This window comes from Lathyrus oleraceus, chromosome 3, assembly GCF_024323335.1.
Source record: "Lathyrus oleraceus cultivar Zhongwan6 chromosome 3, CAAS_Psat_ZW6_1.0, whole genome shotgun sequence".
NCBI lineage: Eukaryota > Viridiplantae > Streptophyta > Magnoliopsida > Fabales > Fabaceae > Lathyrus > Lathyrus oleraceus.
In genome coordinates, this window is record NC_066581.1 from 26,349,416 (window position 1) to 26,371,166 (window position 21,751).

The 21,751-nt window shown below is 41.1% G+C and overlaps 1 protein-coding gene across 1 annotated transcript; it reads left to right on the forward strand.

Annotated features, from left to right (window-relative positions):
• The first annotated feature begins 9,506 nt into the window (after positions 1–9,506).
• Positions 9,507–20,229, forward strand: LOC127132242 (uncharacterized). Its single transcript, XM_051061160.1, has 2 exons — positions 9,507–19,498; positions 19,594–20,229. Exon 1 carries the CDS (start codon positions 9,535–9,537, stop codon positions 11,503–11,505), a length of 1,971 nt encoding a protein of 656 aa, XP_050917117.1. The 5' UTR covers positions 9,507–9,534; the 3' UTR covers positions 11,506–19,498; positions 19,594–20,229.
• The last annotated feature ends 1,522 nt before the right edge of the window (positions 20,230–21,751 follow it).

Genomic DNA, 21,751 nt, shown 5'->3' on the forward strand with positions numbered 1-21,751 from the left:
GCTTTGGATTTTTGCATATCATATGAAAATAAGAAGGTCATCCTCCAAAGTCTTTTCAAAAGATGGAGAAGTTACATGATTCAAGCCTGAGGGTCTCTATGGATTGATGATCAATCATCTGAGGGTATGGGCTTCAATTAGGGTTTTATTGGTTCTTCTAAGGTCTGGAGCATCATCTTGTTTGCAAGTATATATTACCATCATCATGGTTCTATCAGCATCAAGGGTTGCAGAGTTCATTCTCAAGTTCCTTTGGATTAGGGTTGTGACCTCTGGTCAACCCTAATCAATGCTATTCTTCCAATCAGGGCTTCTCAAAGAGATGAGGTATTTTCTTGGGACGAGGATCACATGATTGTTATGAAGAGCTTACATGAGCTAGGGTTTTATTTTTAAGCAATTTCCCCAAGTGGTAGAGGCTCAAGTTCATCAATACATTTCATGGTCATCTGAGGACCAAAAAGTCAACTATGCAGTCAACTGAGGGCTATGAGGTGGGGAAATGAGTTGAGACACCTCAGTCATGTTCAAAAGAGGTCCATTTGTCATTCTAAACATCTATCTTGAAGATTTTGAAGTCATGGCAAAAGTTTCCAAAAATGGACAATGACCTATAATTTCAAGTTTCCAAAAATGGCAAGTTCCTGGTCCACATTCAACTTGACTTATCAACATCAAAGAAGTTTCAAATGAATTTTTGGTGAACATGAAAGTTGTAGATATTTGTCTCCCCTTTCTAAAAAGCCCTAATTCATGTCCATATGATGAATGGTTGAGAAGTTATGGCCAAATGATCACAAGGTGTGCATGGAAGTTCAAAGTGACATAACTTTTGATACAAAGCTCCAATTTGGTCCATTCTTTTTGCAAAATACTCCTCATGACCAATACTTTTCAAATGAACCATTTCCATGCATGGGAGAAGCTTGTATGTTCACTATTTCATTCATGTTCATTTTGGAGGGAAATTCCACAATTTGAATTTGACTTATGGTACAAGCAATTTAATGATTCCATCAGGACCATGGGATAATTTGGAGGGAATTCCAAGCATTGCATGAGATTTGGCACGTGCAATATGGTTACATGAGCTTAATGTGCATTTTTTACAATTTGCCTTATAACTCCTTAATCATGATTAGCACAAGCCTAATTTTGATTTCATTGTGATTAGTGGATCATATAAATAGCAAACCCTAATCTCATTTGCTCATAACAGAATTTGAGATCTAGAATTTTCATTTTCCCTCCATTTTTCTCTCTCTTCGAAACTCAAATTTCTCCACACAATTCTTCAATATTCTTGCATAATCTTGTTCAGCATGCTTCATTGAGCAAGAATCAACCATTGGATTGGACAATTGAATTGGATTTCGAGCAGATCAAGAACACTTTCATGGAAATGGATTTCTGAAATTGAGCTAGATCTAGGTGGTTGCAAGTGGTGATTTGTGCTTAAAGCTTCAAGGCAAGGTTAAGGAAGAAGATTTGGAGATTGTGAGAGCCTGAGGACACGAATTCAGCAACTGCCATTTCCAAGTAGGTTGAAATTGATCCTCTCCTTTTGCTATTTTATGTACATAGAATGATAGATCCTGTTGTGTAGAGAATGCTGATATGCTTAGAATTGAGTTTGGTTAAGTATTGAGCCTGATATGTGAATTGGAAGTTTTGTTCATGATAATGTTTGTGTTCGATCCGTGCAATTCATGATGATTTAGGTAGAATGAACATGATATTTGGATTCTATGTTGCAAGATCTTTCGAATGGTACCGGTTTCATGCATTTCTGGAAATTTTTGTCGATCTCCGCCGTGTGGATGGCCGGAGAAGATGACCGGCTCCGCCGTCTGCAACTGGCTAGGGTTTATGTCCATGTGGCTTCCACGTTAGTGCTTGCGTGTGCGTTCTATTGGTTCTCCTTTGTTTGACCGTGCCACGCGCTTGTTGACCTGATGAGGTAGCATGCCATCTCATTTAGTGAAACGTTGCGTTTCATTTAGGTGATGTGTATGCCATGTGCACTGCTTACTTGTGCAATTGATTGGCTTGTGTTGCTTTGACTGCTTGCGTGTGTGTGTTGACCGCTGATTGTGCATGCCACGCATTTTAATGAAACGGTGTGCTTTGGTTTTCAAATATGAGCCGTTGATGTGCATTTTCGCGCTAGATCAGACGGCTAGGAATAATTCTGGTTATTTTCAAATAATTGCTTTCCCTCCATTTCTCTTTATTATTTCATATTATTTTAGTCATTTTGAAAAATCATTAAAAATAGAAAAATGCTCCAAATTGACTCCAATTTTTTTTCATATTCTTGTTTTAATGTCTAGGATTTTATAGGATTTATCTCATGATTTGTTTGTTTCTGGATATTTATTTTGGAATTTTTGATTGAACCTTGTGTTATTTTGATATGTTGTGTTCATTGCATTGTGGAATCTTCATTGTTGATCCAATTGATATGAATTTTTGCATGCTTGATCTTCACTCATGATATGATTTTTGAGAATTGGTTTGGAATTTTTCTCATACGCTATCACTGTTTTTTACACATGAGGATGTATTGTGACAATTTGTGTCACATTTTTTGCATTGCATTTGTGCATTTTTGTTTACCTATCATTTGAACTTTTCTGGATTTGATATTTTGTACATTGCTTGTTCATAGCATGAGAAACTTGTATAAAATATTTCATAGCCATTGTATGCTTTTCTGTTTTGATTTGGATTTTCTAATTTGGATGTCCATTTTGTGCTCATTTGTTGGTCTTTGCATAGCATGAACCATTTGATGCCTTTACTTTTTGAATTGATGTTGGTCCTTTTGAGGACATTTTATGACATGCTTAAATGTGCTTTGTGCAAAAGATTGACTTCTGTTTTGATCATTTGGTTTGGTTTTGGACCTAGTCTTTGTGACTAGTGTTTTGTACATGAACTAATTGTGCTTTGTGTTTCAGGTTTGGACATTTAGCATTAATGGTTGAGTTGCTCACCTTTTGAGATGCAAATTGGATTGTGTTCTGACTTCTTTGTGTTTTGTAGGGATTTAAGTTGATGTGTTGAGCTCATTACTTCATTTGATTGCTTGAACATTGCTCATTGAGTTGTGAACAGTTGGATGATTTCACTGTTTGTTTTCTGATTGGTTGACTGAGATATTAACTGTTTAGCTTTTGTACAGGTACATTAGTTGCTTGCTTTTAGCTCTTGCTTGAGCTTTGGATTGTGGTTGACACACCACTTAGGTAGCTACCTTCTTACTCCATGTAGTCTGGAAGTCCTGTCACCTTTTTGGAAGGCATTTTGCTGGCAAGTCCTCCTTAAGAGGCTCTGTTTGTGTTTGTTTACATTTGTGCCAAAGACCTCCAAGTTGAGGCATGTGCTACTTGATAAGTCCTCCTAAGTGAAGAGGCAATTGACGGATAGAAGGGATTAGCAATCAATCCCCCGTTATTCAGTGAGTCGTTCATTATGCTCGCACTACGTGCTGATGCGTTTGAACATGTACCCAAGATCTTTGTCCAGTGTCTGTCAAGTGGAATAGGGTCCCTCTTTCTGGATCCCCATGCTTTCTTTGATTTGAGCTCACCCTGGCCAGGGTTAAGAGCATGAGGTCTCATCCTCATTTCCATTTTAATCAGCTTCACCCTAACTCTCAATGTTAGTGGTTAGAGCTACAGACTACCCTTGTACAGTTTGGCTTGTTTGTCGAGGTTGATATGACCCCTCTTGACTAAAGCTTACCCATTGTTTGGGCCTCTTGTGTGGATATAGTGAGTGATGCTTGTTCACTTATGTTAATGTGTTTATTTGCTTTCCTCTTCTCATCTCCATTTCTGTAGGAGTTGTGTGTTTGATTTCTGAGGAAGTAGGATGCATGTTAGAGACCTCAACTTAGGGATTGTTGATTGCATGACAACTATTAGGCTCGAGTCAGTCTCCCTATTAGTTTGTTGTTTCCCTGGTCTCTGGTTAGGAAAGTGTTGTACCCCTGTTCAGGGGAACTACGTCACCTTGATTCTCATACCAGATGAGATACGTAGGCAGAAGATTGAGCGAGATCTCTCCGGGCACCCTTTTGTTTTTTGAGTGTGTTCAACCTTTTCTTTTTCTTTTGTTGTTTTGGGTGTGTTCACCCTTTGTTTGTCTTTATTGGTGTGAGTACTTGTTTGTACAGCGTGTGCATGTGTGGTATGTTTATACCTTGAGGATTTCTTCTGTTATCATTGGGGGTTCAGATTGGGGTTCACCTATATTGATTTGGGGTTCACATTTGGGGGTTTATCTTTGGTGTTTGCTGGTTAGCGTTTGTTTTTATTTGGAGTCGGATATAAGTCCATATATTGGCATTCTGTTTCCTGTTGAGTGTTTCTTTTGACGTCTCAGCGTCTCTTTTTGGTGTTTTGTTTCGGCGTGCGTTAGCCGAGCTACGAGTGCTCTGATTCTTCTCTGGATAGAGAAGATACGTAGGCATAGGACGCGATGTCTTAGCGAGCATGTCTCCTTTTCCCCGAACTACGTTGACTCTGATGTTTTTTCTGACAAACTACGTAGGCCCAGGATGCGACATCCTGCCGAGTCCACTTCATCCATTTTCTTTCTTTCACCTATTTATTATTCCAGTTTGTGCAATTTCTTTGAGCAGTTTTATTAGCAACCTTTTCCTATTCTTTGAGTTATCTTTTGAGCGTGGATCCCGTCGAGTACGGAGGACGTGAGGGGTGCTAATACCTTCCCCTTGCGTAACCGACTCCCGTACCTTGTAGTCTCTGATCGTAAGACCGTTCCTTTCCCTTTCTTAGGTTAGTCCTGCGCTTCCTTTCCTTCATAGGATGAATAGCGTCGGTGGCGGCTCTGTAAACTTTTTTTTTCCGTCGGTTGTTTTTCGCGTTGCGACAACCAGAGACTCTGCTGGGGACACAAGTTGACCTCTTGTTGGTCCATCTTCCCTAAGCGAGTCAATCCTAGCGCTCCTTAGAGTAGTTTTGGTTGCTTTTACTGCTTTATTTATTGCATTTGTGATTATTATACTGTGACTGTATATATTTGCATATATGTTTGCATGCATCATATTATCACTGTGTTGGATTCTGGACAGGTGTGGTTCCTCTGATTTGGGGGTGGGTGTTCTGAGTGGGGCTAAAACTCAGGCCCGAGTATACACCTAGGATTAGCGTGGTCTCACGTTCCTCACATGTTGGTTTGGCATGTTGTTGCGACGTGACATACCACAAGTCGGACGAGGTTCTTTTGAGAGAATCTCTTCCTTGTGGAGTTTCCACTATGGTTGGGTTTATCTCTTTTGAGTTGTTGACTTCGGTGACCGTTCTTTCCCGGATCTTTGGTTTAGATGATCTTATGAGAGCTGCACGGCACACCCGAAAGGGAAAACCCGTTGAGTATCTTGTCCGATTGTCGAGACCGATTATCCGCCTTAGGATGACCTTATTAGAATTCACCTGTGAGGGGAGGGTTTGATTCTTACAGATACAGGTTCTGTTGGTGACTCTTTGATGGTGACTTTGGTTCGGTTTGTGATCTGAGTTCTATTTATGAGTTGGATTTATGGATATTTATTCCTGACACGCCGGAGTTCTGTCCGCGGTATTTATCAGCGGGTTCCGTTTATTTCGGATCCCCGGGTTGAATTTGAGGGTACTTGTTTAGAGGATCTTGTTGTTATCCGTTCAGTGGATTTTCTGTGATGATGGTGATGTATCCTCCGTTCCGTTTATTTCGGATCTCCCAAGTTGGATTTGTGGTTACTCGGTCCCTCAGATGGTTGTGATCAGTTCAGAGACCGGAATCCAGTATAGTTGATGTTCAGATGACTTGGAGGATGGCACCATGCATTGCATTCATGCATCTACATCATTCCCATTTTGCATTCACCAGCGTCTGACTCATGTCTATCCATATCCAGGGTACGTTCTTGATTGAGATCCTGGTTGAGAGACATCCTCACAATTTTCTGTTATGTATGGTAAAACCAGAGGATTGACGTCAGAATGTTGCCGTCGAATTATTATCCGTCTCAATGAAACCAGGATCGAAATACAGAGTGTTCCTCATATGGATAGACATTGCATTCATGCATGAATCATAATAACTTGTCTTCTATTTTGCAGGTGTCAGTTTCTAACGTGTTTGAATGTTTTAGGAATCATTGCTCGCGCACGAAGAATCATTCCTTTGCACGTAGCTCGTCCGCACAGATACCCTACCAGACGCAACAAACCCAAACTGATGGATCCACCCAACGCTGACATTCTCGAGCTGAAAGAGAAGATGAGTGAGTTGATCAACGTCATGCAAGGGTTCGCCTTGGGGCAGAAAGCACTTGTTGAGAAGGTGGAGAAGCTTGAGCGGGCTTCGGTTGCCAATAGTGGCAATAATCAAGAGGGTATCTCCAACAATGGTCTTGGTGGTTCTAGGGATGGTGGCGATCCCAGGAGGAAGGCAACTAATGATGGGGTATTCATCAACAATGGTGGTGGTTTTGGTTTCGCTGCAGGCGGTGGACCAGGTCCTGTGGGCAATACTCTGAAGGATAATCAGTTTCCTCCTTTCTTTGGGGCTGTGGAGGATAAAGAAGAAGATCAGTTCTCTGTGCTGAACGAGCAATTTGGTCAGTATGGTGTTCAACCACCGAACAAAGAGATTCAGGTACTGGCAGAAAAGACCAGGGCTCTGGAAAGCCATACCTCTCCTGGGGCTATCAATATGACAAACATGGGGTTGGTTGAGGGGATTGTGATCCCACAAAAGTTCAAAGTGCCCACGTTTGATAAGTACAATGGGAGTTCTTGCCCGGAAACTTATCTTCAGGCCTTTGTCCGAAAGATATCTGCCTACACCATGGATCAGAAGCTCTGGATGTACTTCTTCCAGGATAGCTTATCTGGTGGGTCTCTTGAGTGGTATACCAAGTTGAGATCATCAGATATAAAGAGCTGGCAGGATTTAGGAGATGCTTTCTTTAAACAGTACCAATTCAATGCTGACATGGCACCTAGTCGTACCCAGTTGCAGGGTATGTCTCAGAAGCCGAATGAAGGGTTTAAAGAGTATGCACAAAGGTGGAGAGAGTTGGCTGCCAGAGTTCAACCACCGTTAGTGGATCGGGAGATGTCTAATCTGTTCATGGGTACCCTTCAGGGGACTTTTGCGGAAAGGATGGTGGGTTGTCCCGTCACTGGTTTTGCAGACATAGTAGTGGCTGGCGAGAGAATTGAAAGCTGGTTAAAAATGGGAAAGATACAGGGAAATGCTTCATCATCTGGATCGAAGAAGCCATTTGGGAACGGTCAGCGTAAGAAGGAGGGTGGCACGAGTGTTGTGTATGCCCAAAGAGGACATGGTAGGGATCGTTACTATCAGCATAATGCTGCAGTAACAATTCCTGCTGATAATCAACCTGCACAACAGCAACAACAACAGCAACAACAACGGCAGCCATTTCAGCAGAGAACACAACGGGTCGGGTATCAAGTGAGAGGAAGGATGAGTGATCGTCAGTTTGATAGGCCACCCGTGACATATGCCTTTCTGTTGAAGAAGTTAAAAGATCTTGGGTTGGTCCAGCTGAGGACGTTGGCTCCGGTAAGACCAGATCAAAGGCCTGCAAGTTATGATGAGAACGCCAAGTGCGAATTCCATTCTGGTGCTCCCGGGCATAATGTTGAGGATTGCAAAGCCTTTAAGCATGTCGTCCAAGACTTGGTGGATTCCAAGGCCATCAATTTTGCACCATCGCCGAACGTTAATGCTAATCCCATGTCGACGCATGGTCAGGTGGGGGTGAATGCAAATTCTGAGGATGCAGATCGCGTCTGTGCGGTGGGTGAAGAGATCGACAGTGACTGCGAGCTCGACTCATGGATAAAACCGTGCGTACCAGGGATGGAGATCCAGAACTGGAAGGCCGAAAAGATCATCACTGTCACTCTGCGTGAAGAGTAATATTTCTGTTTTTCAATTTTGTTTGCATGAAAGCCATACGTTTTGCTCGAAACGTAATGGTCCATTGTAAGGGCCATCTCATGTGTTTCATTTTGCATTATTTTCATCAGTAATTTCGGAAGTTTTCACATTAAAAGCGGTGTTCCCTGTTTTTCATTTATTTTTGCAGTTTAATAAAAATAAAATAAAAATGGCAATGTTTATTTTCATTTTTTCCTTTTAATCTGTCTCATCCCGACTCTAAAGCAATGCATGAATCAACATTCATGCAGATGCGATCTTTCTCCAGATCTCATCGATAACAATCCTGTTACATCCTCATATGACTTCGACAATCCGATCCATCATGCCGAAGAAGAAGGCGAAGAAGATTGTGAACTGCCGGAAGAATTAGCCAGGTTGTTAAAGCAAGAGGAGAAGGTGATTCAACCGCACGAGGAGCAAGTCGAGATTGTTAATCTGGGTACCGAGGAGGTCAGAAAGGAAGTAAAGGTTGGGGCCGCTTTGGAGGTGAATGTCAAGAACAGAATGGTAGCACTGTTGAAAGAGTATGTTGATATCTTCGTCTGGTCTTATCAAGATATGCCAGGGTTGGATACCGATATCGTTGTACACAAGTTGCCATTGAGAGAAGATTGTCCTCCAGTAAAGCAGAAGTTGCGCAGAACTCGACCCAAGATGGCCATGAAAATCAAAGAGGAAGTGCAAAAGCAGTTGGATGCTGGTTTCCTAGCTGTCACTAATTATCCGCCTTGGGTTGCGAACATTGTGCCGGTGCCGAAGAAGGATGGAAAGGTAAGGATGTGTGTGGACTACCAGGATTTGAACAGAGCTAACCCGAAAGATGATTTCCCATTACCTCACATCGATGTGTTGGTAGATAATACGGCTCAATTCTCGGTGTTTTCCTTCATGGATGGCTTTTCTGGCTATAATCAAATTAAAATGTCGCCAGATGATATGGAGAAAACAACGTTCATCACACCATGGGGCACTTTTTGTTTTAAGGTGATGCCATTCGGTCTCAAGAACGTCGGTGCCACATATCAAAGAGCTATGGTGACTTTGTTTCATGATATGATTCATCATGAAATCGAATGCTATGTTGATGACATGATAGCAAAGTCCCAAACAGAAGAGGGGCATTTGGTAGACTTGGCCAAGTTGTTTGACCGGTTGAGACAATTCAGATTGAGGTTGAATCCGAATAAGTGCACTTTCGGAGTGCGGTCCGGTAAGTTGCTGGGGTTTATTGTAAGTGAAAGAGGAATCGAGGTTGATCCTGCCAAAGTAAAAGCGATACAAGAAATGCCTGAACCGAGAACAGAGAAGGAGGTTCATGGTTTCTTAGGTAGGTTGAACTACATTTCACGGTTCATATCTCATCTAACGGCCACGTGTGAACCCATATTCAAGTTGTTGAGAAAAGATCAAACGGTCAGGTGGAATGAAGATTGCCAAGCGACATTCGAAAAAATAAAAGAATATTTGCAGGAGCCTCCGATTCTGATGCCTCCTGTGGAGGGATGACCGTTAATCCTGTACTTGACAGTCCTTGAGGGGTCTATGGGGTGTGTACTGGGACAGCATGACGAGTCTGGTCGAAAAGAGCATGCAATTTACTACCTTAGCAAAAAGTTTACCGATTGTGAAACAAGATATTCACTGCTCAAGAAAACTTGTTGTGCTTTGGCATGGGTTGCTCGCCGACTGAGACAGTATATGCTGGTTCATACCACTTTATTGGTTTCCAAGATGGATCCGATCAAGTATATATTTGAGAAGCCAGCATTGACCGGACGGGTTGCGAGATGGAAAATGATTTTGACTGAATATGATATCCAGTACACTTCTCAAAAGGCAATCAAGGGGAGTGTATTGTCTGATTACCTCGCCCAGCAACCCATTGAGGATTATCAACCGATGAAATTTGAGTTCCCTGATGAGGACATCATGTTTCTCAAATCGAAAGATTGTGAGGAACCGATCCCGGAGGAGGGGCCTGACCCTGAGTCCGAATGGATTTTGATGTTTGATGGGGCCGTTAACGTGAATGGTAGCGGAGTTGGTGTTGTTTTGGTTATGCCGAAGGGGTCCCACATTCCTTTTGCTGCCTGGCTAACATTTGAATGCACCAATAATGTGGCTGAATACGAAGCTTGTATCTTGGGTGTCGAAGAGGCGATTGATTTGCGGATCAAAAACCTTGTTATTTATGGAGATTCAGCTTTGGTTGTGAACCAGGTTAACGGGAAGTGGTATACGCATCAATCTCACTTAATTCCATACCGGGATTATACGAGGAGATTGTTGACGTTCTTCACCAAGGTGGAAATACACCATGTGCCGAGAGAGGAAAATCCTTTAGCAGATGCTTTGGCTACGCTGGCCGCTTTGATTAAAGTGCAGTGGTGGAATCAATTCCCCATTGTTGAGGTGGGACGACTGGATAGACCGGCTTATGTGTTTGCTGTTGAAGCAGTGCATGATGATGAAAAGCCGTGGTATTATGACATCAAACTCTATCTGGAGACCCAAGAGTATCCCAAGGGAGCGTCTAAAAAGGACCGAAAGACTCTGGGGAGGTTGGCCATGGCGTTCTATCTGAACAAAGATGGGGTTTTGTACAAGAGGAAATTTGATTGGGTTTTGCTTAGATGTGTCGATAACAAAGAAGCAAGCCAATTGATGAAAGAAGTGCACGAGGGGTCGTTTGGTACCCACGCCAGCGGGAATGCGATGGTGAAAAAGTTGCTAAGGGCTGGGTATTACTGGATGACAATGGAGGCCCAGTGTTTCAACTTCGTGCGGAAATGTCATAAATGCCAGATTTATGCTGACAAGGTGCACGTACCTCCAAACCCGTTGAGTTTGATGTCATCTCCATGGCCGTTTGCTATGTGGGGCATTGATATGATCGGAAAGATCGAGCCTACGGCTTCGAATGGGCACCGGTTCATATTAGTGGCTATTGATTACTTCACCAAATGGGTGGAAGCGGCGTCTTATGCAAACGTGACGAAACAGGTTGTTGCTAGGTTCTTGAAAAGAGACATCATTTGCAGATATGGGGTTCCCGAAAGAATCATCACTGATAATGGTTCTAATCTCAACAACAAGATGATGGCAGAACTGTGCCAGGAGTTCAAAATCGAGCATCACAATTCTTCTCCTTATCGTCCGAAGATGAATGGGGTGGTCGAGGCGGCTAATAAGAATATTAAGAAGATTGTGCAGAAAATGGTCGTGACCTATAAGGATTGGCACGAAATGTTGTCGTTTGCATTGCATGGGTATCGAACCTCGGTGCGTACATCTACTGGGGCAACGCCTTTCTCGCTTGTGTATGGGATGGAAGCGGTGTTGCCAGTTGAGGTCCAGATTCCGTCACTGAGAGTCTTGATGGATGTGAAATTGGAAGAGGCTGAGTGGGTAAGGACTCGGTATGAAGAGTTGAGCCTGATTGAGGAAAAGAGGTTGGCGGCCATTTGTCATGGGCAGTTGTATCAGCAACGAATGAAGTGTGCTTTTGACTGAAAGGTGTGACCTCGTGTGTACCGTGTGAGAGATATGGTGTTGAAAAGGGTCCTTCCTCCTCAGAATGATCGTCGGGGCAAGTGGACACCCAATTATGAAGGTCCATTCGTGGTCAAGAAGGTTTTCTCTGGCGGAGCCTTGTTGTTAACGACCATGGATGGTGAGGATTTTCCATCCCCTGTAAATGCGGACGCAGTTAAAAAATACTTCGTATAAGAGACCCGCTGGACGAAAAAAATAAAATAGTCCAGGCAAAAATGGGCATCCCGGCGAACAAAAAAAAATGAAAAGGTTCGGGCAAAAATTAGGGATAAAAAGGAAAAAAACTGTACACCCGGCAAGTCGAAAACCCCACAAGGGCGGCTTGGGCAAAAAAGGGTATCCCGGTGGACTGAAAACCCGAAAGGGCGGTCCAGGCAAAAGAGGGAATGAAACGAACAACTGCGTCTAGCATGATCGTTTGTACTTTGGTTACGACATATGGGTAATCCCTGGCAGAGATCGGTCGGAAGCGTCTTGTTCAGAAGGCAGAAAGCGTAGAGAGTCTTGAGGACATATGGGTTGTAACCGGGTTGGAACTCGATGAGATCCCGGGTTCACATTGCCATTAGGATAGATTTTCCTTTTGTGCGTAATTACCTCTTTTCAGGGATTGCTTCCTGTGTATTGCTCAGTTACGAGCTACCTCTTTAAATCAATAAAATGCATATTCAGTCAAATAATTTTGTTTTTATTTTCATTACCGCTTTGATTGCAAAAAACATCCGTTTATTTTGATAGAGAATCTTTGCATTTTGAGACATAAGGGTCCCTTCCAATGCATGTTTATAGGATTGAAAACTTGAAATCTTATTCGGAAGGTTGAGTGACCTGGATGTTGAAATTTTGGCACGCCTGGGGCATGTTTTATCTAACGATCTCTTTTGCAGGTGCTGTTGGTTATTTTCACTCACTTGCAGGTTGTGATATGAAGCTTTTTGACAAAAGATTCCTTTGAAGTTCAATCAGGGACAAGGAGTTGAGGAATGGTGTAAAGACGGCGAAAGAATTGTGACGATCCTAGAGGGTTAATCAAGAAGACTCTTCAAAGTCTCAAAAATGGAAAGTTGACACTGTGGTTAGATGGTGAATACCAGTGTTCGACGAGTCGACAGGTGTTCCGTGTCAAATATTCTGTATCTCCTTAGCGGGTTCGAGGTCGGCGTTTCCTTGGCAGCTAGGCCTGAAGTTTGATGTTTCCCCTAGCAGGGTTGAGATTGTTATTTCCCCAGCAGGTCTGAAGGTTGATGTTTCCCCGGTAGGGGTGTGCGTTGGAAGTTTTCCCCAGTGAAGTCCCCAAGTGGATCGAGTTCAGTGGATGTCATCCCTAGTAAGGATTGTTCTGTCCCCAACAGCAGTGTTATCCCAGGCAGGGTTGAAGATTGGAGAGATATCGAGTTCCTTAACAGAGTTGCTCGTGCTATCCCTTGAGGGGGATACTTTTTATGCATTCATCATTTAGAAAATCATATTGCATTGCATCTTCTCAAATTGCGTAGCATTTCCATGGTTATGGAGCATTACACTATTGAAAAATTCATGCATCAGCATTGCAAGCATAAGCTAGTCTCGAGCCGTGGTTACCGTTCGAGAATTGGTTTAGCTGGTTGGTGAAGATGTTACTCTGAGGAGTTTGGCATCGTGATTGTGAATCCACAGTATTCCCCAGTGGTGCGATATTAGGGGGAAATTTTTTTCCGTCGTACGGAGATGGAAATGAAGATTGGATAATGTTACGCGATCAGCGCGGAGATTGATCATCAGGAAAAGGAGACGCAGAGTGTCTTCTGGAGAATGGGGTTCAAATGGAGAACGGGGTTCATTGTTTGACAGTAAAAATCAAAGAAGTTTTGGGGGTCCAAGAAAAGCGAAAATAATAACTAAGGGAAAATCCCCAGCAGAAGTGGCATTCAGGCCAATTTTTCCGGTATTCAGACTGAAGTGGCATTCAGGCCAATTTTCCGGTATTCAGACCGAAGTGGCATTCAGGCCAGTTTTTCCGGTATTCAGACCGAAGTGGCATTCAGGCCAATTTTCCGGTTTTCAGACCGAAGTGGCATTCAGGCCAGATTTTCCAATGTTCAGATCGAAGAAGTTTCTGACGTTCAGGTCGAAGCACTTGTGGCATTCAGGCCAGATTTTCCGATGTTCAGATCGAAGAAGTTTCCGACGTTTAGGTCGAAGCACTTGTGGCATTCAGGCCAGTTTTCCCGATGTTCAGATCGAAGAAGTTTTCCGACAGTCAGGTCGACGCAACTTGTGGCACTCAGGCCAGTCTCTCGGTGTTCAGACCGATATTAATCATCTCATATTTTCCGATGCTCAGATCGAAGTCATTTCCAGTATTCAGACTGATGAGCGGCATTCAGGCCATGGTTATTTCTGTGTTACCATTTATTTTGGTATCCAGGTTAACATTCTTTTCGGTATTCAGGCCGACTATCACCGTACCAGACAGATTCTTCTTTCAAAGACCACCTCTTTGCCGATTCTGACAGGCATTGTTACTTAATTCCCAGCAGAGTGCAAATTGTTCGTCTGTTCTTTGTATTCAACCACTCTTCACCCTGATCATCTGAAAGCCGAGGCTGTTCGTATCGACAGGTTCACAATGGATTGAATAGGGGTAACTGTAACACCTCATTTTTTAGAGCATTAGGCTTTGCATTTTTGCATATCATATGAAAATAAGAAGGTCATCCTCAAAAGTCTTTTTAAAAGATGGAGAAGTTACATGATTCAAGCCTGAGGGTCTCTATGGATTGATGATCAATCATCTGAGGGTATGGGCTTCAATTAGGGTTTTATTGGTTCTTCTAAGGTCTGGAGCATCATCTTGTTTGCAAGGATATATTACCATCATCATGGTTCTATCAGCATCAAGGGTTGCAGAGTTCATTCTCAAGTTCCTTTGGATTAGGGTTGTGACCTATGGTCAACCCTAATCAATGCCATTCTTCCAATCAGGGCTTCTCAAAGAGATGAGGTATTTTCTTGGGATGAGGATCACATGATTGTTATGAAGAGCTTACATGAGCTAGGGTTTTATTTTTGAGCAATTTCCCCAAGTGGTAGAGGCTCAAGTTCATCAATACATTTCATGGTCATCTGAGGACCAAAAAGTCAACTGTGCAGTCAACTGAGGGCTATGAGGTGGGGAAATGAGTTGAGACACCTCAGTCATGTTCAAAAGAGGTCCATTTGTCATTCTAAACATCTATCTTGAAGATTTTGAAGTCATGGCAAAAGTTTCCAAAAATGGACAATGACCTGTAATTTCAAGTTTCCAAAAATGGCAAGTTTCTGGTCCATATTCAACTTGACTTATCAACATCAAAGAATTTTTAAATGGATTTTTGGTGAACATGAAAGTTGTAAATCTTTGTCTCCCCTTTCTAAAAAGCCCTAATTCATGTCCATATGATGAATGGTTGAGAAGTTATGGCCAAATGATCACAAGGTGTGCATGGAAGTTCAAAGTGACATAACTTTTGATACAAAGCTCCAATTTGGTCCATTCTTTTTGCAAAATACTCCTCATGACCAATACTTTTCAAATGAACCATTGCCATGCATAGGAGAAGCTTGTATGTTCATTATTTCATTCATGTTCATTTTGGAGGGAAATTCCACAATTTGAATTTGGCTTATGGTACAAGCAATTTAATGATTCCATCAGGACCATGGGATAATTTGGAGGGAATTCCAAGCATTGCATGAGATTTGGCACGTGCAATATGGTTACATGAGCTTAATGTGCATTTTTTACAATTTGCCTTATAACTCCTTAATCATGATTAGCACAAGCCTAATTTTGATTTCATTGTGATTAGTGGATCATATAAATAGCAAACCCTAATCTCATTTGCTCATAACAGAATTTGAGATCTAGAATTTTCATTTTCCCTCCATTTTTCTCTCTCTTCGAAACTCAAATTTCTCCACACAATTCTTCAATATTCTTGCATAATCTTGTTCAGCATGCTTCATTGAGCAAGAATCAACCATTGGATTGGACAATTGAATTGGATTTCGAGCAGATCAAGAACACTTTCATGGAAATGGATTTCTGAAATTGAGCTAGATCTAGGTGGTTGCAAGTGGTGATTTGTGCTTAAAGCTTCAAGGCAAGGTTAAGGAAGAAGATTTGGAGATTGTGAGAGCCTGAGGACACGAATTCAGCAACTGCCATTTCCAAGTAGGTTGAAATTGATCCTCTCCTTTTGCTATTTTATGTACATAGAATGATAGATCCTGTTGTGTAGAGAATGTTGATATGCTTAGAATTGAGTTTGGTTAAGTATTGAGCCTGATATGTGAATTGGAAGTTTTCTTCATGATAATGCTTGTGTTTGATCCGTGCAATTCATGATGATTTAGGTAGAATGAACATGATATTTGGATTCTATGTTGCAAGATCTTTCGAATGGTACCGGTTTCATGCATTTCTGGAAATTTTTGTTGTTCTCCGCCGTGTGGATGGCCGGAGAAGACGACCGGCTCCGCCGTCTGCAACTGGCTAGGGTTTATGTCCATGTGGCTTCCACGTTAGTGCTTGCGTGTGCGTTCTATTGGTTCTCCTTTGTTTGACCGTGCCACGCGCTTGTTGACCTGATGATGTAGCATGCCATCTCATTTAGTGAAACGTTGCGTTTCATTTAGGTGATGTGTATGCCATGTGCACTGCTTACTTGTGCAATTGATTGGCTTGTGTTGCTTTGACTGCTTGCGTGTGTGTGTTGACCGCTGATTGTGCATGCCACGCATTTTAATGAAACGGCGTGATTTGGTTTTCAAATATGAGTCGTTGATGTGCATTTTCGCGCTAGATCAGACGGCTAGGAATAATTCTGGTTATTTTCAAATAATTGCTTTCCCTCCATTTCTTTTTATTATTTCATATTATTTTAGTCATCTTTGAAAAATCATTAAAAATAGAAAAATACTCCAAATTGACTCCAATTTTTTTTCATATTCTTGTTTTAATGTCTAGTTTTTTAAAGGATTTATCTCATGATTTGTTTGTTTCTGGATATTTATTTTGGAATTTTTGATTGAACCTTGTGCTATTTTGATATGTTGTGTTCATTGCATTGTGGAATCTTCATTGTTGATCCAATTGATATGAATTTTTGCATGCTTAATCTTCACTCATGATATGATTTTTGAGAATTGGTTTGGAATTTTTCTCATATGTTATCACTGTTTTTGACACATGAGGATGTAGTGTGACAATTTGTGTCACATTTTTTGCATTGCATTTGTGCATTTTTGTTTACCTATCATTTAAACTTTTCTGGATTTGATATTTTGCACATTGCTTGTTCATAACACGAGAAACTTGCATAAAAAATTTCATAGCCATTGTATGCTTTTCTGTTTTGATTTGGATTTTCTAATTTGGATGTCCATTTTATGCTCATTTGTTGGTCTTTGCATAGCATGAACCATTTGATGCCTTTACGTTTTGAATTGATGTTGGTCCTTTTGAGGACATTTTATGACATGTTTAAATGTGCTTTGCGCAAAAGATTGACTTCTGTTTTGATCATTTGGTTTGGTTTTGGACCTAGTCTTTGTGACTAGTGTTTTGTACATGAACTAATTGTGCTTTGTGTTTCAGGTTTGGACATTTAGCATTAATGGTTGAGTTGCTCACCTTTTGAGATGCAAATTGGATTGTGTTCTGACTTCTTTGTGTTTTGTAGGGATTTAAGTTGATGTGTTGAGCTCATTGCTTCATTTGATTGCTTGAACATTGCTCATTGAGTTGTGAACAGTTGGATGATTTCACTGTTTGTTTTCTGATTGGTTGACCGAGATATTAACTGTTTAGCTTTTGTACAGGTACATTAGTTGCTTGCTTTTAGCTCTTGCTTGAGCTTTGGATTATGGTTGACACACCACTTAGGTAGCTACCTTCTTACTCCATGTAGTCTGGAAGTCCTGTCACCTTTTTGGAAGGCATTTTGCTGGCAAGTCCTCCTTAAGAGGCTCTGTTTGTGTTTGTTTACATTTGTGCCAAAGACCTCCAAGTTGAGGCATGTGCTACTTGATAAGTCCTCCTAAGTGAAGAGGCAATTGACGGATAGAAGGGATTAGCAATCAATCCCCCGTTATTCAGTGAGTCGTTCATTATGCTCGCACTACGTGCTGATGCTTTTGAACATGTACCCAAGATCTTTGTCCAATGTCTGTCAAGTGGAATAGGGTCCCTCTTTCTGGATCCCCACGCTTTCTTTGATTTGAGCTCACCCTGGCCAGGGTTAAGAGCATGAGGTCTCATCCTCATTTCCATTTTAATCAGCTTCACCCTAACTCTCAATGTTAGTGGTTAAGAGCTACAGACTACCCTTGTACAGTTTGGCTTGTTTGTCGAGGTTGATATGACCCCTCTTGACTAAAGCCTACCCATTGTTTGGGCCTCTTGTGTGGATATAGTGAGTGATGCTTGTTCACTTATGTTAATGTGTTTATTTGCTTTCCTCTTCTCATCTCCATTTCTGTAGGAGTTGTGTGTTTGATTTCTGAGGAAGTAGGATGCATGTTAGAGACCTCAACTTAGGGATTGTTGATTGCATGACAACTATTAGGCTCGAGTCAGTCTCCCTATTAGTTTGTTGTTTCCCTGGTCTCTGGTTAGGAAAGTGTTGTACCCCTGTTCAGGGGAACTACGTCGCCCTGATTCTCATACCAGATGAGATACGTAGGTAGGAGATTGAGCGAGATCTCTCCGGGCACCCTTTTGTTTTTTGAGTGTGTTCAACCTTTTCTTTTTCTTTTGTTGTTTTGGGTGTGTTCACCCTTTATTTGTCTTTATTGGTGTGAGTACTTGTTTGTACAGCGTGTGCATGTGTGGTATGTTTATACCTTGAGGATTTCTTCTGTTACCATTGGGGGTTCAGATTGGGGTTCACCTATATTGATTTGGGGTTCACATTTGGGGGTTTATCTTTGGTGTTTGCTGGTTAGCGTTTGTTTTTGTTTGGAGTCGGATATAAGTCCATGTATTGGCATTCTGTGTCCTATTGAGTGTTTCTTTTAACGTCTCAGCGTCTCTTTTTGGTGTTTTATTTCGGCGTGCGTTAGCCGAGCTACGAGTGCTCTGATTCTTCTCTGGATAGAGAAGATACGTAGGCATAGGACGCGATGTCTTAGCGAGCATGTCTCATTTTCCCCGAACTACGTTGACTCTGATGTTTGTTTCTGACAAACTACGTAGGCCTAGGATGCGACATCCTGCCGAGTCCACTTCATCCGTTTTCTTTCTTTCACCTGTTTATTATTCCAGTTTGTGCAATTTCTTTGAGCAGTTTTATTAGCAACTTTTCCTATTCTTTGAGCTATCTTTTGAGCGTGGATCCCGTCGAGTACGGCGGACGTGAGGGGTGCTAATACCTTCCCCTTGCGTAACCGACTCCCGTACCTTGTAATCTCTGGTCGTAAGACCGTTCCTTTCCCTTTCTTAGGTTAGTCTTGCGCTTCCTTTTCGTCATAGGATGAATAGTGTCGGTGGCGGCTCTGTAAACTGTTTTTTTTTTCCGCCGGTTGTTTTTCGCATTGTGACACTCAAGATGTCACTGAAGAGATTGTTGTTGAACTTGATTTTGACTACTTAGGAGTGTTACATAGCGAGGCACATGCACATGTTCATAGCTGCATGGGTCCTTATTATAAATTGAAGTGGTTATACGATTTATTCGTACAACATAGAATTGTTTCTAGCTGGGCATATGAGACTAAAGCATATTTGTTGATGTTGGCGGGTTCCATATTTTTTGTCGACAAGACCTTTACACTTGTCGAGGCATGATATCTCTTACTGTTTATGGACTTAGATAAATGTTCGGGATACAGTTGGGGAGCACCTGCATTTGTTACCCTATACATATACCTTGGAGATGCGTCCATGTTCAATTGCAAGCAACTCGGTGGATATCATACTCTCCTACAGGTATATAATTTATTTTTGTTTATTATAGGTTGGATTCATTTTATAAAGTATGTTAATTTAATTTATTTTTTTATTATGTTTTTATATTGTAACAGTGTTGGATTCACAAGTACTTTTCAACTGTTGGAAAAAGAGGAGAGAATTGGAAACCAACTGATAATTGTGGTCTTCCTCGAGCGATGAGATGGTCCTATAGGCAATGAGTCCTGAAGGTGGATGATTTGCGACCTATTTTGGAGGAGTTGACACCTACCGATGTCATATGACGTCCATTTGAGGATCATGGAGGATGGCGCTAGTTTGATGAGTTATGTCTGTACAAGGGGTGTTTGAAGTGGGGTGACACAGTTGTTCCATATTTGTCTGACATATGTATATGTCAGTTCAGGTATAAGTAGTATGTTCCATTCTCACCTCTTGATTGTATGATGGCTAATGATATTGATGTTGATTGGATTGGTTACCATCAGAGCGTTCTTGCTGTGATCCGTCCAACAACATTGGCCATTACTCCATCTGATATAGAAGATGGGTACCTTGAGTGGTATTATTGTGTTTCGCATCCTCGTTTGGTCCCGCCCCATCGTGATGAACCAAGAGAGGTTCCAGTTCTTGTTTATGAAGCAGGACCATCTGATCCTAATTGGGATCATGTTTCTACATTGATTCATTGTTATCTGAGACAAGTTAATTCCGAAGAGGAAGATCCACAATTTGCTGATTTATTTGAAGCTTTGCATATTTCTCGTTCACATTGATTTATGTATTAACTTTTAGAACGGAATGTATTAAAATTGGCATAATATAATATTCAGGTTTTGATTACATATTCATGTTAATATAGGCGTAAGTAATTGCTAATGTTGTAGACGTCCTGCAAATCCTAACATCCAAGACGTTGCTGCTACACAATGAAACTTCTTCCAATCTAATGTGACCGGTGGCAACGGAAACCCCTTTTTCCTGTTTACCTGATAACAACAATTAAAACTTATATTTAATAAAGTGAAATAAGTAAAATAATTAAAAAAATAAGTTATATAAAATATAATATGTACCTAAACCCAATGATTTTGGTTAACAAAACCAATGCAATAAATGGAGACATTTGGTGAATATGAACTGAATCGGGATGGGCCCAAAATATCTCTCTCATAACTTCCGAGTCATCCCTTTTTCTACTTAAATACACATAGCCTGCATCCTCAACGAGCTTAAAAAAATATTGTATCTCACTTCTAGGACCTCTTATCTCTTTTTCTATCATACTCTTATGCTTGTATATTTGCGTAATTCGAGTGACATTCTCTGGATCTTGGTCTTGCAAGGAAAGCAATATGTGTCTAGGTGGTGCATGTCTCTTTGTCAAATCAGCGACATGTTGTTTCTCACCTGTGGCTAACCTCCCAACAAAGGAATGACATTCTAATCTATCAGGTAAACCATGATTATAGATCCCACATTTTACATCAATCTTCCAACCAGACTCATCTTTCGCCGGAGTCGACCTGATTTTAAATGGGCATACACATTTTTTGAACGCACTTTGGGTTCCACTATTAATATCCTTGTGTTTCCCACCTTAATCACAAACAAATATTAATTTGTTACTTCTCCCTCTCTTGCCTGTTTCAGTATCTGAACGAGTGATAATAACAGTTACTTTATTATCGATTCCAACCTCTTTAATTCATCTGATCACATCTTCTCGTGTACCAAATCTTTGAGTGGTTAAAAATGCATCAGAAGTATCTACACATATTTGGGGAAGAATTTCCATACTTGCACAGTAAAAAAAGTCAAAAAAATTATTTAAAAATGCAAATCGAAAGTCTTCAAGGAACAATTCCGGATCACAGAAATAAAACACTACTTCCGGTGTATGTTATTTTGTTAACCGGATATGATAAGTGTTCCGGAACGTTCTTTTTTCAAAAATTGAACCGGAACTCTTCAAGTAACTCTTCCGGTATACGTTTTGTAGTATTCCAGATGTCTTTTACGGAGTCTTTCGGTTTTAAACAAAAATATACCGAAAGTCTTTTCCAATGAGTTTCGGTACGAGGATGGATAATGCAATTTTCAGAAGTCTCAATTGAATGATTAAAAGTGAAATGGTAAATTGGTTAAAAACAAATAAGGGTAAAATTGGGGTTTTAAAAAAAACTATAGGGGTATTGGTATAAGTGCATGGGTATGAAGTAAAATTTCCTTGACTTGAGTATGAGAGACGTTGTTCCTCTTTTCATTTCA